The sequence below is a fragment of the Sceloporus occidentalis genome, unplaced genomic scaffold (assembly GCF_023333645.1).
Source record: "Sceloporus occidentalis isolate IW3139 unplaced genomic scaffold, rSceOcc1.0.p SCAF_76, whole genome shotgun sequence".
In the NCBI taxonomy this organism is placed as follows: Eukaryota; Metazoa; Chordata; class Lepidosauria; order Squamata; family Phrynosomatidae; genus Sceloporus; species Sceloporus occidentalis.
Window position 1 is genome coordinate 3,970,587 of NW_028317056.1, and position 17,643 is coordinate 3,988,229.

The 17,643-nt window shown below is 42.7% G+C and overlaps 1 protein-coding gene across 1 annotated transcript in view; it reads right to left on the reverse strand.

Moving 5' to 3' along the window:
- LOC149285815 (caskin-1-like) overlaps positions 1-17,643 on the reverse strand; it is a 55,288-nt gene that overhangs the window by 4,866 nt on the left and 32,779 nt on the right. Inside the window, exons 3-16 of the mRNA XM_089494979.1 lie at positions 15,462-15,559; positions 14,555-14,700; positions 14,318-14,413; positions 13,588-13,718; positions 11,586-11,694; positions 10,083-10,191; positions 9,330-9,424; positions 8,562-8,679; positions 4,406-4,504; positions 3,493-3,608; positions 2,880-2,949; positions 1,681-1,775; positions 970-1,080; positions 308-409 (exon numbers count right to left, since the gene is read on the reverse strand). Coding sequence (XP_089351105.1) covers positions 308-409; positions 970-1,080; positions 1,681-1,775; positions 2,880-2,949; positions 3,493-3,608; positions 4,406-4,504; positions 8,562-8,679; positions 9,330-9,424; positions 10,083-10,191; positions 11,586-11,694; positions 13,588-13,718; positions 14,318-14,413; positions 14,555-14,700; positions 15,462-15,559 — 1,495 coding nt within the window. The remainder of the gene's footprint in view (positions 1-307; positions 410-969; positions 1,081-1,680; positions 1,776-2,879; positions 2,950-3,492; positions 3,609-4,405; positions 4,505-8,561; positions 8,680-9,329; positions 9,425-10,082; positions 10,192-11,585; positions 11,695-13,587; positions 13,719-14,317; positions 14,414-14,554; positions 14,701-15,461; positions 15,560-17,643) is intronic.

Sequence of the window (17,643 nt, forward strand, 5' to 3'; positions counted from 1 at the left end):
GGGTTGCCGGCTGTGAATGCTGAGAGTCAGAAGCTACAGTTACCCCGTCTGTAACTAAGGTAAAGTCAATACAAACCCTACCATAAATAATATAATCCTCATAATCCTCTTAAAAGTTCATTTAGAGGCAAACAGTTACCAGCCTAATACCGACAGTAAGTATGATGTCTCATGGGATGTCAGGTTGGGTTCCTACAGCCACTTCTATTGATCTATTTGTGGTTGGTACCGATTTCATAGAGGCAAACACCCCCGAAGTTGATATGTTGTCCTTTCAACATGTTTCTCTCTGAGGAAGCCAACTCACCGGCTTATACTCCGGAAGCCATTCTCCGATGTTCAGACTGTTGATTTCGGAGAAGATTTTCTTCCGATGTCCGGGCTTGGTGACCCCGATGGCCGTTAGGTCCTAAAAGAAAAGAGATGTCCATGGTAACCAATTTGTTTCTACATTTAAACCTGACTCAGGAGATGCAAGGTACTGAGATCAACTTCAAATGTTTACTTCATCATGGCTACACGAGAAGTTTGAGTAGACCTGAAGATGTACATGCCTTGGATTTTCCTACTAAGTGACCCATATTATATGGATCCTATATCACAAAAAGAATTGTATTTTTTTTATGTGTTAAACGCCGTACATCAGGAATATCCAAGAAGAACATCTCCACCTAACATAACTTCCAAGATCCTCCGTGAGGCTTTTATGCCAAAGTCAGGCTTCTGATAAGACCCATCCGGCCCCCGTCTAGTCGCCCGTGACTCAAACCTTAATCAGTCGTTGGTCTCGTCGTATGTCTGTCCCACTTGCAAAGTATGGGGTCATATTGTTTAGCTGGTTGGCTAATCATGGAATCAGGTGTAAGAGACCAAATATAACACAAACTAATAATTCCCAGCATTCTCCTATTTTTGGATCCCGACGGGTGATACATATGAGTAAATCATTCCACGGTAACGCTTCGGCACCTCGGGAGTCATGCGGCTGATAGTCGGGATGTCGTAGCCGGTGTTGATGAAGTTCGGAGCGTACAACTGGAGCTGGAATTTGCACAGCCATTGAAACACCGCTTCTGAGCTCTGAAAGGGGGAAAAAAGAAACGGAGGAGATCCACAAAATGGGGAATTTACTGCTTGCGCAAAATATACAAATTATTGTCACCCCCAGGACAATATCCAACCCCATCATCAAAACAGAGAACAGCTGGCAGATGCAAAAAATAATAAATAAAAATAGTTGCAATAACTTGAAGAGAATGCTATTAGAAAATTCCAACTCGTTACGATGTTAAAGTGTCTAGAATCTGACGCGGGGGTAGGGATCACTCATCACGTAACTGTAAGTTTTAGGGAAATCATGGAAAAATGAATAAATAAAAAAACATGAATATGAAAGGAGAAGTCTAAGGGTTAAAGGGAGGCAGACAGATACCATTATATAAGGCGAGTGACCATAGCTGGGAAATCAATGCATCCATTCCAGTCTAGAACAAATCCACTCTGCCCACCGCGTCAGCCCATTTTGTTCTGTTCTGTATAACCTTATTTAATCCCCGGCCTTGCCCCGTGCCCACCTATGTCCGAGACCCCCTTTATGCCGTGTGTTATGTGCCGACCCAACCGGTCACCGACTAAAGGAGCCAACGTTAACCGCGGTGACACTAGAGCGAACCTGCTTACCTTCCCTTCTGTCTGCGCCTCTGTTTTCTTGGTGGGGTCGCCATACGATTGCTCGTTGTACGGGCAGCTTGCGACGCTCTGAGGCCGAGGGGTTCCTTAAACGATCAAATAAAAGACGTGAGACTGGAGAGCCGAGCAGAGGAGTGCGGTTCAGCGTGTAAGGAAGGCATCTTGGATGCCAAAAGGTTCTCCTGCATGCGAGCCGGGAATAATTTTATTAAGTTAGTGTATAACATTCTACACGCTGACACTCTGCACGTCTCAACGAGCCGCTGTATGTAGAATTCATAGGGGTCCGATTTTAAACGGCCGATCTGGCCGATCTCCCCGATGAGACGCCATAAAATGCATCAAAGATAACGCTCTGCATTAGTGGCAAACCGAGCCCTGCCTGCACATAGGTGCAGAGGCACTGCAGTCTGCACAGTCACGGCTATAATCATTTATAAAGCAGCGTACCGCTACATAAAGTGATGCAGGGTATCCTACTACGAAGCAAAGCAATGCAGGAATTACACGTCATGCTAAAATCTGCATTAAAAAATCCGGAGCTCTGCGGCACCCGGCGGGTTCCGGGGCGGAGGAACCCAGCGTTAGATAAGAAAGGAGATTAGCGGAGGATCAGTGCCGTTAAATGCGTAAAGCGATTACCGACCGGGATTCGAGGCATTAGTTCCACCCGCATGACAATAATCCAGTGGAAGCGTTAAAAGCGGGATGTTAATATTCCGTACAAATGTAATACGGGCGATGTTAGCATTCTGTACGTAAGTAACAAAATGCGCTGAGTATGACTATGCACTCCCATCCTAATGCTTTTTACATAGAATTTCTCTTTAAATCTGAAAATAACGTGTTTTTTTTTATTCCAGATTTCATTCTGAATGACTTTTCTACATTATAACTTTAATCCATAAATAAATCTATCTATTGCTTTCCTTTGCCTTGACTTATTTACTATGGCAAAGCCCGAAAGCCAGTGTTTTCTGTGATTTAATCTCACTTATCACATATTGAAGGGTTATTGGCATTAGTGTGCATGCCTGGCGGCATATGGGGGGGGGTGAAAGATACGCTGTCGGTATACAATGTATCATCATGCTAGATCTGTCATGACCAACGATGGTGGAAGTGCATAGAGTTACTCCATATCATCAAACAGAGGGTTGCTTTTGGGTTACGTTCTTTGTACTACGCACCTGCGTGGCTTTCGCAGGCATTTCCGGGCTCCTGCCCCAATGCCTTCTGGGAAAGGACAGTGGCGAGCAGCTGAAATGGAAGGACAAGCGGACAAACCCAAAGAAAAGGATGTAGAAGACAAAAAAAAAAGAGAGAGATGAAGAAAATATGGAAACGAGGATGTCTTAGGGCTTCTTTTTATTTCTATCCACGGAAGCCCCCGTTACATCACGGTTTCCCAGACTTAATGGCTACTTGGAGAGCGTAAGGGTGTTTTTAGGGTCATGGCGGTTGGGAGCACATTGTTACGGTCGGGAACTAAAAAATGTAAACCTCACCCTTTTTATTATTTCAATGCAAGTATTGTGTTTTCACATTTAGGTGCCAAAAGAGACATCTCCGAGAGTGGAGGTCTAAAGGAGACATGGCATGAGGCCAAATATAGCCTTCTTGAATTAAAACCAACCAGGTTATCACCCTAATTTACATTTTCTGACTTTAAATTCATTTCGGTACACAAGAAATGTTAAAGGCACTCTACGTTCTGGTGGGATAACAAGTGGTGACCGTTTGCATGGCCACGACCAACCGTGATCCCACTTCTCGGGGCAGAAAGAGTCGCCCTACATATACCTTGACCCCCTCGGCGCCAGCGTGGATGGCGTGGGCGCTGCCCGCACTCTGGCCGCTCCCAGAGCTCCGCCCACTGGTGCCACTTCCTGTGCTGCCCACGCTGCTGCGGTCACCACCTGACACAGGAGCAAGAACAAGGGTTCGTTAAGCAGGTTGGTTGGAGGGCTGAGCGCCAGGGCCCGTTGGTACCCAGTCGGCCTGGGTGCAAATATATTTATATATATTAAACCGGCTCTCCGTGAATCTATTTAAGTCTGATTTTCGAAACTAATGTTGGCACAAATCTACTAAATGTAACAAGTAATCTAAATAAGTTTGCCCTTCACAGGCACCCTCGATATCTATATAAATTATGTTTTTTAAGTTTTTTTTTCCCCAAAAGGGTCTGTGAACAAGAGAGTAAATTAAATTCTTCTTGGTTGTTTTAGTGGTGATGCCAAGACCGACATAATCTAGATTCCAGCCAATGGTAAACCCTACACCTCCTGCCCTACTTGACCATAGGTATAATTTAGTGTAAGCCCAGTGTCTGTAACAATGTCCAGAATGGGGGATTTTACATAAAAGAGTGCCGGTGCGAACACAATGGTGGTATAATGAAAGACACATAGCGGGACAGCAGCTATGAAGATTATATGAGGTGAAGGGCTGGAGATGGTGGAACCACATGTTGCATCATGCCTGTAGGTACCATGGACCAGGGTAGAGATACATGACCACGTATACATTTTGTGCTATGTATGATGCAACCCAGTACGCTAATGGATACTGCAACTAAGTAACAAGCATCAACCCCAAAAGAATCTTAATTAGTTGAGTCACATGGTCACGCTAAGTGGGTAGCCTCCATTGTCTACCATACAAGGATCATCAGAAATTCTCTTTGGGTTGGTCCATTAATGATTCTCGCTACCTGCAAACGGTTTCCTTAGCACCCATATTTCCTCAGCTGGCGCCATCGCAGTTGGGCCTGGAGACATATGAGATGGGCTGGACTCGGATCCTCTGGAACCTTAAGGGACAACAAAATACATGAATGAAGGCAGGGCATTGGCTCTGAGCAAATATAACGCACGTAAGGAATAAATGAAAATAGGAAGGAAAACACGGGGTCCTAAAGCCCTACGCAAACACATCATACACCGGAATAGTCAACAGATAGCGCCCCAGCAGCCGTCACCTTAAGGCTCACTGGGACTCATTCCTTGTAGCATCACCCAGAGAGATACGTGTGACCTACCCTTAGGCTTCAAAAAGATAGAACGAGCAGCTACCAAGTACGACAAAAAGTAGTCACAGAGGGCTAAACAAGCAAATGATAAAAGACCAGGAGACACCGAGTATAACAGATCGATAAAACGGCCAACTATCCCGAGCAGGAAAGAAAATCCGTCATGCACACCAAGAAAACGACCAATTAAACGAGAAAATCTCAACTACATTAAGCAGGCTATACACAAAGGGGAGCAGTTTTCCTTTGGCACTTCCCACTTCCTGCCAAACAAACAGGAAGTTCTCAAATGGATCAGGCGCAATGAAAAATGTGTTCCCCCAGACGGCACTAAAAAAAAAATAAACAGCACATACAATCTCAAACAGCTAAGTTCTGTCAAGGTATGGAAACCATATGGCAAGGTATGGCAAGTCATTTGTAAAAACAGCTAGTCACCGAGGCAAATAAGTGGTCAGTCGATCAAGACTTCAGATTTAGGGCATTAAACAACATACTGTAGGTGAGCGTGAATAATGTGCGTAGTGTTCTATAGAGAACATATTATTCAGGTGCACAGGTTATGGCCCACCTAACAAAATTACCAATAAATTCTATGCTTACGTTTCTGTGACCCCATCTGGACAAGCGAAAAATCCAGCTCTGCGGAAAATATTCAGTTAGATTTACAGATACATAGTGACAGCAGAAGACAACTCGTTGGCCAACCCAGTCCGTACTTTTTGGATCACAATTTAACTTATTAATTCTTTAGGATAGCTTTATAAAGGAAAACACGACCATTCATGTATACACCCCCCAAAAAAACATCCATGAAAAGGGGGTGCTGCAAGGTAAGCCCACCGTTAATTACACAGCCCCCAATGAACAGTAAACGCAACAAGACCTGGAGGACAACCGATTATAACGTCAAAGACAAGCCAAGAAGCCAAACAAACAAAAAAATACAATTCCAAAACAAACTGCTACACAGGATGACTTTTCCTACATTGCAAGTTGGAATATATTCTCTGGGTATAAACAGGGATAAAAAGGATATATGGATAAAATATGTGAGATTCTATTAATTTAGGTGAAGTTTTTTTTTTTAAAGTGAAAGTTCCACTTGAGGGTTCTGGATGATTTCAGCCATCTGTATACGATATGTACATCATTTATCGGCTCCCTACACGGTAATTTTAACAGATGCAAGCGATGCACATTAAAGTGAACGTTAAGCACAAACAATTAACTAAACAGAGCGCGCAGCACTTCACGGCGACAGATACAAAGTACAGAGGCACAGCTCGTTACACGGTCCGATAAAACCATTTACAGACGCCGAGACAATGTCACCGCCACCCTCACACCAGATGGAAACACTTCGGACAAACAGATATTTCTCATTGGTAAGATTCTGATGGAAAGATGTACATTTTTTATGTAGAAAATTATTTAAGAAAATTATTTATAGGAAAAAAAGAGACCGTTCACCAAGTTACAGTATGTTGACAAGAGGAAGACTATGTTATTCCGACCTGTGTAAAACTGATCTGGAAATATCAAGGTACGCTGGTGTTTCCGGACTTACCTCACCCCTTTGAAATAATTTACCAAAAACCTGGGAACAGCCAGATATACCAGCCAAGGGAACATCTACCTACATTGCCCTTTGGGAGGACCTTATTTCACGCCCCAAGGGATACCAACGTTCTCCAACCCAACACGCAATTACAAAACATGGTGAGGACCCAATAAACCAGCCCAGCTGACAAGCAGCCCTCAAACCGGGAAGGACCCGCATACAACCCCGAGAACATGCAGCCCCTACCCCTGGGAAGGACCCAGGAGACAATCCAGGGAACATGCAGCCCCTACCCCTGGGAAGGACCCAGGAGACAACCCAAGGAACATGCAGCCCTCACCCTAGGAACAACCCTATAGAAAACCCAAGGAACCCACAACTCTCACCTCAGGAAGGGCCCAGTAAACCAGCCCTAAAAAGGACACATCCCAGGAGATATGCAGCCCTCACGCTAGGAACAACCCCATTGAAAAACCAAGGAATGTGCAGCCCACACCCTAGGAAGGACCTAAGGAACCCAAAAGTCTGACCTTAGGAAAGGCCCAGTAAACCAGCCCAAGAAACACAAAGCCCTCACCCTTGGAGGGATCCCAGAGATAACTCAGTGAGCCTGCAGCCCTCAGCCCAGGAACAACCCCATAGAAAGCCAAGGAACACACAGCCCTCACACCAGGAAGGACACATCCCAGGAGACATGCGGCCCTGACCCTAGGAAGGACCCAGGATACAACCCAGGAAAAAACAACCTTCACCCCTAGGAAGGACCCAGTTAACCAGCCCAGAAAACATACAGTCCTCGCCCAAGAAAGGACCCAGTAAACTATCCCAAGGAACACAGGTAAACCTTCTGGGGAGGACCCAGTTATACCAGCCAGTCTGAGCAGTAAGAGTCAAATATGACAATCATATCACACATAAGCCTTGCTTTCCTACCTTGAATATTAGCTATAATATGATAATTAAGCCTTAAATAAAATTAAAGAAAATATGGAACAAGAGAAATGAAAAGGAATATGAAATTACACAAAAAGACAAAAAAAAATAAAAAGTGAAACCAAAGAATGGAGGTTTGATGAGCTACCTGGTGCATAGTGCCGCTCCCCTGCGCTACTGCAAGGTTTATGATAACCAAACGAACTGAAAAGCAGTGGATGAGAGTGGGACGGTGGCACCAGGCAGTGGAAGGAATAATACGAGTCACCGTTACCCACCGGCACCTTGCGGGCCACGTGCTGCGGCCTCGGGTTCTCTTGGTGAAATAGAACCCAAGAACCTAATGGTGAGAGAACATAATATGACCATAACAGAATGAAAATGATGCTTTTCAAATAAAAACAAATCAAAACAGCAAAAAATAAAATAAAAATAAGCATAAGGCTGATGGCATTTGGGGTGAGATGTAAAATGGACAATGATATAAATTTTCATATATTTGATATATTTTATTCAGACACAAAAATTGTCCTTTTTTGGACGTACCCTTTGTAATAATAGAAATACTGGTTTTACTTGACATCTAGAACCATCCTCTTCTTCTAAAGTAATTGTTCTTCTGTCATCATTTTGTATTTAAAATAAAATTAAAAAAATACAAATTTTTCCTAAAACTCCCAACAGAGATGCCTAATTTTAATATTAATTTAAAAAACTAAAATGATTATCTAAAACTAAGGGTAACGGTATAAGTAATTTCTGAAATGTTTCAACCCTGGAGCTTATAAAGCTCGTGTTTTTCTTTCTGTGTTCATGGAACGTTTTAAAACAAAAATATTGAGAACGTATAAGGTAATTGTGCCATTTATATATATTTCTTTAGACATTTTAACTCTGATCTAGGTTTTCAGCCGTATATACTTACAAATGTCTTGAAAGATACACATAAACTGGGTGGGATCATGTTGCCTTTCTAAGGACCGCCCCCGAGGGGCTGTAACTATTATCAGAAGTTAGAGATTACTCTGGTTTACTTTAAAAGTAAATCCACCACCTGAAAGTGGAGGCTTTAATTTGCTACATTTAGGACAGGCCTGCCGAAAATCTCAGTCTTAAGGGACCCAGAATGAATGATAAATATATAGGATTTAATATTTCTTCTTGTATTTGCTGTTACTATGGAGATTTGTTTGATACTTAACATAAAAACCAAACTCCTATGACAGTGATCATAGATAAAATCCGGTTACATTCGTTTCGAACCCTGTAGAAATGACTCTGAATGAAGATATAAAATCTGAATAAAGTGACTATTAGAAAATAGCAAATGAGAGCTTTTGCCTGTTCTCTTGCTGATGGCTTCTACCAGGTTGGATGGGAAGTATCCCACCCTGTCGTTGCCCGTCCGGTTGTCGTGGATGCATCCTTTCCAGCGCCCATCGACATGCTGCTCCAGCACCTTCACATGGGGGAGAGGAAGAGAAGTTCAGGAACGGCTGGGCTGTCACCCCCTGTACCCCTCTCCTTTAATTTAAGAACTTTAGTGTTTAAGGAATGTGCGCGCTGGCGTAAAAGGAAATACCTCATTACTTTTCTACTTTTCCCCTGCTGACACCTGAGGATATGGTAGGGAAACATGAAGCATTGCATGTCCCATGACATCACTATTTAGAATGTTGGTGACTTTTTTTCCCCGACCACTAGTCCTACACGGCTGGGCCCAACACCATTGCAATTAAGCTTTATGGTACCACCTTGTATGTGTTTAACATGAGTTAATTTAGACCTGTCACTAAAAATGTTTTACATTAAAAATAATAATACATTTAACATTAAAAATAATAATAATAATAATAATGTTGTTGTTATATAGTAAGTGTTGGTGGTGAAAGACAGTTGACCTATATGCTTTTAGAATACTGAATTATAATAATAATAATAACAATTATTATATTATTATTATTTTTTATTTATTAATATTATTATTATTTATTTATTTTTTTAAGTGATATTGAAAAAAAAATCAGTTTTAAAATCACAATAGCCAGTTTCCCCCAAATATTAGTAGTGGTTTTACCTGAACGAACGCCTCTGTGGGCAGGAACTCACCGTAATAACGTCTCCTGCCTTTATATTCAGACTGGTCAAATCGTAATTATTGCAATAATCCTTTACAGCCCTGACTTGAAGAGCTGCGGAAGCATCTACGACGAAAGAGATGTGTATAAAAAAAATACATAAAAATGTATCAAATAGAAGCTGTCATTCATTGATCCTTTATGGGAAACAGCTGGAGGCGGCTTTAAAAAGCACGTATTGTAACCAAAAATGTATGTGTAAAAGTTTCCATACCTTGATAGAACTTAAAGGGAAAATTAACCCAAAAAATAAAGTAGGCATAACTTGGCTTTGTAAAATGTTACGTGTCCTGCGCCATTCTACCCTTTGATTTGGAGTGAGGTTGGGATTTCTCAATGTTGACCCCGTTAATATAATTCACAAAATAAGGTATGTTAGGCAGAAATAAGTGTAAATCTTTAAATGTCATGCTTTAAGTCCATTTCAAAGTCATAACATGACATAAAGTTTGTTCATATGTTGAAATAGCAACATTCTCAATAAGAGTGGGATTGAGTACAATATGGCGGCCCCCGCCAATCTTCTTCAATGGGTTTATTTGTTTCCATTGCACACATCATAAGGTTGGCACCAGGGGGGGGGGGCACGAAACCTTTTAGAAAGTTAATAATGCCTAAATTATCTTTTAGGTCTAAATTTCCTTTAAGGAAGCCATCCGTGGGCTGTAACGTCGAACGGGGAGGAAACGTATAGACAGAAGTGATCTTACAAGATACCCCTCACCTCTCAGCATCTGCTTGATCTCTTTGCTGGCTTGGGTGCCAGTGAATTGGTTCACAATGTCCAACGCTGACTGGTTATAAGTATTTCTGATATGGGCATTAATTCCACTCTACAAAGAAGAAGAACACATACGAGGGACACATAATAACAAGCTGCATTTCCGGCGCGTGCGCAGAATGTTTTATTTTTGGCTCTGAACCCAACGGAGCTATTAGGAGCTATCGGTGGGCTTTTTAGATCCAGTCGTTGGTGGGTTTAGGAGGTGGAAGACCTTGTCCCGAATTTGGAGGAAAGGAGCTTTGCCATCCCTTGGCTACACCTAGCTAAATGACCGCACAATGAATATATGGGATTTGTAGGGGTGCAAAAGTGTTTTAACCATACGCATGGGGTACCTGATTAACCCTTTGTGAGTGGAGGATAGGTGGTGGACGGAAGCAACACAGGGTATTGTCAAAGTCATCGGGAACCATTAAAATGAAACGCCCCCCTGTGAACTTGGAGCAAATAAGGGGACCTGAAATGTGTTAACCTGAAAAGTACCGGACAGAAAATGTATTTGGCTCTGGTTGGGCGATGGTTGCACGGAGAGATCTAATGGTTTTGTGTATTGCAATCCCTCCGGCGTTTCTTTTGATGTGGGAACATCAGCCCCGTACCAAGAGGGAATCTCGCCCCTCCTGGGATTAGCACATCAAAAAAGAAAATTCCCTCTTCTGAACTTTAAACCCCCCCGGGCCGTCCTTACAGACTAAAGGATTGTGCGTTCAGAAACCACATTAATACACAATTCCTCATTGAATATAAAATGCGGTGTGAGAAATATTTGGGTATCCGTCGTAAAATAATAATACAAGGTTTTACGTGTCTGTAGCTTGTCTGGATACTGAGCCAGGATGTGATTGTGTTCCAAGTGATGGTAACAGCCATTTATAAGACTGAAAGGGTTAATTTGCTGTAATGTGTACTGTTTATTTTGTTGGCATTTTCTTGGGGTAAATCACGTCTTTTTGAAATTCCACTCCCAGTGCCTTTTTTTTTTAATGATCTTAATGATTTTTCGGTAAGCGCTGGAAGAGCCTCCAGACTCTGCGTCTTCAGTTGGCTGCGGATTCTGTGATGACTAATTTGAAAATAAATGCAGCTAATTTGAGAGTTATTATTCTACGCTTTAAACATTACCCGAGAGTTACTGAGCTCGGCAGAAAAGCGCTCACGAGATCCCCAAGAGTCTGAATTTGAAATTTAACCGACTTGAGTAGCTTTAAATCAGCGGCAGGACTGTTTGGCGCCTGGTTGGAATATTTTCGGGCCGCCATCTTTGGCAGTCTTTAATGATAATGTGGCCCTGGGCAAGCCAACACTAGTGGGCCCCCAAAGCCCATTCTTATGCCATGAACCTCACTGATCACGTTGGCTTTGGCATTGACTTGGGGGTAGCTGGATTAGTACCACGTCTTAAAATGAAAATAAGAATTCTAACGAAAGCACAAGAAATCTTACATCCAACAGGAGCCGTACAACTTCCGTCTTTCCACACAGAGCAGCCTCATGTAACGCCGTGCCGGACTTTGTCTGCCGGTTGATGTCTATGCCAGCCTGCAACAGGAGCCTAGCAAGAGATAGACACAGGTCAACATCATCAAGTCAAATATATACTTCGGTTGTCTTGGGTTCCAGCCTAGAAGGTGACCTGAGATTGTCCAAAAAACTCTGCAAGAACTTTGGTGATTCGCTTAAAGCCAGCAGGGAACCCTCCAATGTTTATGACTCTTAGCCAGTATTTGGTTTGGATATGGCTGAGAATCTCGGGGACGGCTGGCAGCTTCCAGCCCAGCCAAGTATTGGTGGACCTCTTCTCCCTACCATGGAGAACATGGCCTTGAACACTGGCAAAATCTCCCTAATATCACCCACAATATTCCCTTAGAATTGGTCCAGATGCCCTCCAGTAGCCAAATATGAAAGTTCCAAACGGCTGGAGAGTTTCCTATTGGCTACCTCCGGTTTAAAGGGACAGGAGGTTAAAACTATCAATTTTATGTACTTTGCATAGCATGGGACTAATTTGTACCGTTGTTAACAGCATAATACATTATACAGCTCCAACCGCTAAGGGCCATAGAATTGCATGACAAAGAAACCTAAATTTCATGCAATCGCAGATATGTACCTACGAAAATCATACAATATGCTATTTCCTGCTTAAAAGTAAATTATAGACGTGGGAATGTAAGATTTTAGATTCATGCGTCCCTTATTTGCGTTGATAAATAAGACTTTTCAAAGCAGAGAACGCGTTGCTCGGGCTTTAAGAGCCTTTTCAGCACATCGCAGTTATTGGCCGCACACCGTCCTGCGGTATGAGGACCGGCATTGTCTCTGTCACCCGAGAACGTTGGTTTTGATAAAGGAACACCTGTACTTAATAGAAATGTTCTTTGTTTTTGTTGCCAAATGTCTCTGCGCTGAAAGCAGGAACCAGAAGAACGCCGTCCTTCAAAATGTTCCAACAGCCTGCCGACGGCACATAACTAATAATCCTGCATGTCTACGACCTGCGAGATGAAGCCATACAAGTTACAATGTAGCCAAGATCAAAGGAGAGACACTCCGCCATCCTGCTGTTTAAGACATATTACTAAATAATAAGGTCAGAAAACATTTCACGTTTCACATCTTTCAAGCGTATCTTTGGAGAAGACCAATATTGTCCATGGTGGCCAGTTTCAAGCAGGGCAACAATGTATCAAGCACCTAATAATAAGAATGACTCTGAACGTTCTGTGGACTCCTTCCGTATCTAAAGAACACAAAAAGTCACATGTGCTCCGCAGTGAACATCCAACCAAACCTCAAAAAGCCACCCGTGTGTAATCGCGTGGCGCGCAGGGGAGTTTATTCCACGTGCCTAATCACCGATCCCGGAACCGAGCCTTTTGGAATACGATCACAGGTTGCTTGGTTTGTACTGCGTCACAGCTATACCCATGAGAGACATCTGGCTGCCGAGGCGGCCCACTGAGAACGGTGGGATTGTCACGCTGCTATTTAAAGCACCCAAACACCATCGCAGCAGCTCCCCGGGCAGCGGATCTCAGATGGGCCGTGGCTGAACTCAGCTGGGAACGTTCGGAGAGCTCAGTGTTGCCAACTTACAAGCATACGGCTTGGGACTAGTGAACAGAGCAATGCGGTCGCGACATAAATACAATGATACATCCCAGCTACCATTTAAGCTATTTTGTAAATATATTCTGTCTATTTTACGGGAGTAGTGGTATTTAGGTTGAACAGCCTCCCAGCAGAAGTGGTAGAGGTTAATACAGTAAAGGAATTTGAACATGCATGGCATAGACATACAGCTCCGGAATCTACAATAATTTAGGTCTGAGAGTTTACAGAAGGAGAAACAAGCAGACTAGACGGGGCCGAATGGGGCCAATCTGCCAGCTGATTCTTCTATGTTTCTATGAATCCCAAAGCTGCGAGGTATCAGACTTACCTTATGATGTCGATGTGGCCGTTCTTGGCCGCGAGGTGCAGGGGGCTCGTGCCGTTGGGATCGGTGCTGTCACCGGGTTTGGGCTCCAGCAGAGCCGCACACATGTTACTGTTCAGCAAAAGCTGCACAACCTGCAACGTTAGAGACAGAACGACAAAAGAATGAACTAAAAACACAGGATTCAGACCACCCGAGAGTCCTGGCAATTTGTGTCTCGGGCAATGCAGTCACCTGGCCCAAGAGCGGACCTTCAAATGGCGAAAAGCTTGGAGGATAAAATTATCAAGAAAGAAAGAAAAATCTAAAATTTAGAAATCAGTATTTGAGGGAAAATAAGAGCAATATTTTACGTAATAGCTGTGGTCGCCCCTGCATTAGCCGAGAGCTACCCCTTTCTATTTCTGATATCGTGATCAATTGATTTATTGAGATGACGAATTGATTTTTATGATGTTTGTCCTGTATTGACTTGTCTGTATGTTTTTTGTATTTTTTTTACTTTTTTATATATGTTTAAAATAAAAAAAATTAAAAAATAAATAAATAAATAAATAAAAAAGAAAAAAAAATTATGAAGAAAGACTAAGGGTTAAATAAGTCCGGCTTGGAGAAGAGACAAGGAAGAGGGGATGGGAGAGAGACATTTAAATACATAAAGGGATTTAACTAAGTACTGGAGGGGAGTTTATTTCAAATGGAGCTGAAACACGGAACGACGAGTCGAACTTACCCCAACCCTTCCAAACTCACAGGCCAGATCCAATGGGGTCTTCCCCGAAATGTCCATGATGCACGGGTTGGACTGGTGCTGGAGTAACATCTCGGACTATTTAAAAAAAAAAAAAAATAATAATAATAATAATAATTTCTGACGTCTTTCCAAAATATTCCGAAATTACCCTATTTTTTTGGCTGTCTTCAGAAGTGTCATAATGACGACGTCTTTAATTAGGTGGTCCTCCCTTACCACGTCGTAATGCCCGTGCTGCGCCGCTTGGTGCAAAGGAATCTGCCCCTCATCCGACGGGATGTTCACGGCCGAGCCGGACTTCAGAAGCATTTTCATCGGTTCTTTCTTGCCCTGCCAGGCAGCGTAGTGCAAAGGTCTCATCCCTGGAGAATAACAAATTAAATATCAGACGAGCGTCTTCACACATTTAAACAATCGGACATTTTTTTTTTCTATCCGCTCATGCCTAAATTATTTTTTATTTCATATATATATATTTTTAATTTTTATCAATAATATCAAACCTTCTCCTTTTAATTCTAATAATTACACTTGGCATAATGAGGCGAGGGGACTATTTCGCCGACTTTACTAATACTTTTTTAATGTTTGGAGGGGAGGAGACCCAAAAAACCCCCAAATTTTGATGCCATCGTTCCTTAAGGAAAAACAAAAGACAAACTTTTTGTTTAATTTATCTAAAATATAAGGTAGGAAAATCTAACGGAGTGTTGGCAAAAAAACACGTCGGGCTGGTACAGGGGGTGTAAATGGGGGCAATAATCTTACTTTATTTTGAGCCTCCTGTCCTCCAAAAAGAGTCAGAAAGCCCCCACTTTGGGTTTTCTTTGAGTGTGAACTTTCTCTTCTTAATCATAAATCATAATTATTTTGGGCTCAGGTCTTTAGCTTTTTGGGACACTTTTTTTTCTGTATTTATCCATCAGAATTTTGATTTAAATTTTGATCAAGATGTGTTCCTCAGAATTCTGATCTCCAGTATATCGCCTCTTTTTGGAATAAAAGTTACATTTTACTATAGTTCGTCATCTGTTTGGGGATTCAGTTCTCGTCCGTATATGTATTAGCGGTAAGTCAGTAACTACCCTGGCTGCTGTGATAAGCCCTGGTGTTGGTATCTCACCTTTGTTATCTTTGATGTCCACGTTAGCTTGAGCTTCCAGGAGTAGAGTAATGAGCTCCGTGTTCCCGATAAGTGCAGCGTGGTGGAGAGCCGAGAAGCTGCGGACAACAGGAGTCTCGGAGTTACATTTAATTAAAAGGTTACTGAGTGATTGTCTCCCCAAAACCAGCTGCGCAGACCCAGATAAGCAGCGTCGGGACCTTAAATATACTCCTTTTGGGAAAACATCATCAATTGTATTATTATTCTTGTTTAAGATTCCAAGTGCCTTGATATCCACCCATTTAACCCCTTCGTTAGAGCATTTGGAATGGAATTTAGGCGATCTTTTTAAACGCTGAATTTATATTCCATATGAGAACTTAGTATAAAATATAAAAATTAAATATATAAAATATATATACCTCGGATGTAACCTTCTTGAGGTGTCAGTTTTTTATTCGTAGACTTCTGAAACCACATGGGTGTGAAACGGGTCAGGTCACTAAACAGGTATCCTTAGATCCCATTGAAGTGGACCGAGTAGAATATGAAGACGTCCGCTCCATGCTGTGTCACCTTCAGGATCTGCCCAATCACCCCGAGACCCTGAGATTGGGGTAAAACCCCTGAGACTCAAGGTCCAACCCTAACGGTTCCTCGAAGTGCATATTAGGAGTACCTAACTCCCAATGGTATGTCATATCTGAAATCCCTGCTTGAACACAGATGACAATCCAGAATATCTTGAAAGCCCGACAAACCATGCTTTTCATGAGGACCATTATTAAAACCATTTGGTTGCCACCATTAGTGAATCTCTATAATAGAAACTTTGCGATGGACTATCAACGGGTTAATATTTGTAAATTTCCAGGTTCGGCTCAGTTCCCAGGTATGTTTATCACGGAACGTGGAGAACAATGGCTACAAAGACACGTGCAACGCAAGGCAGGTGGTCATGGGTTGGGTGGCAGCCGGCGAGTAGGGGAAGAAAAAGATGTATAGTTGGACCTCGTGTTGCCCTCTGTGGCTGGCATATGGGATGAGCGCCGATAATTACATGACTAATCAGCCCGTGGTTACCTGACTTTGCCGTTCCGGAGCTGATTAGAACATCAGAGAAGATGTTAGTACGTTCAGCGCCACGGCTGAGTAACGTCGAGCTGCTTATTCAAGCGGGAAATGCATATGGAAATTCGCCCTCCATGCCTGAAAGTGTAATGTCAGAGCCAAAACCATCCGGAAAACAAGCGGGGAATTTCTCACGGCCCTGCCGGGAGGTACAGCGCTCGACGTTAAGTAGCCAGGAGGCAATGCCAGACAGATTAATAGCGCTGGAGATTCTGGGGCGGGTTCCAGAGCAATCCAGTAGAATCCCAGAACCTTGATGGAAAGATGGAAGTCTCAACTTTATTACAAAGAATAATAATTTTCTTTTTTCCCCCCATAATATCTAAATATCTGGTGGTTATTCCAAGTCATAGTAATAATTAAAGACCGGTCGGCTGAGATGGGTTCATATATCCCATGAGTGTCCTCAAAGAAACACGTAGTCACGCGATTTATGTTGCGAGAACGTTGGGCCAAAGAGCTGAACGTTGAGGTAAAAAAACCCGGAAGGCCGGTGGCTTTTAAAGATGAAGAGTTTGACGTCGCAGACATACAGCCTGGATCAAGAGCAGCTCTGGACGCATCGGACAGAAATCCACCAAATAAACCCAGGATCAGCGCCGAAGCCAAGACATTTTCACAGTCTTAGATGGCTCTACAGATTTATGGGTGTCCAAGTTCCAATGATTAACCCATGACGCTAACATGACATTTCAGGAAACGTCATGTGTCCTATGACATCATCATAGTGATTATATTTATTTTTTTACATTAATAAGTGAACAGCATATCTTGCTGATAAAAGTATTAACCCCAAAAGTCTAGCTAACAAACTAGACTTTTTAGCTGAGCCGCATCACTCAATCAATCAAGAAGAACCCAGTTGGCCCAGTCCATGCGCAACAGCCCCGGGCTAGTTGCCGACGTACCACCTTTGCCAGCCACTCCCTTCTTGTCATTAAGTCTATTATTAGTTGAAGACCAAAAGATCAGCAAGTTTTCTGTTGTGACCATCTGGAGGCTGAAGGAGTCTTCCTCATCCTCCTACACCCGAGTCAGGACTTTTTTGGGGGGTTTTTGGACTCCCGTA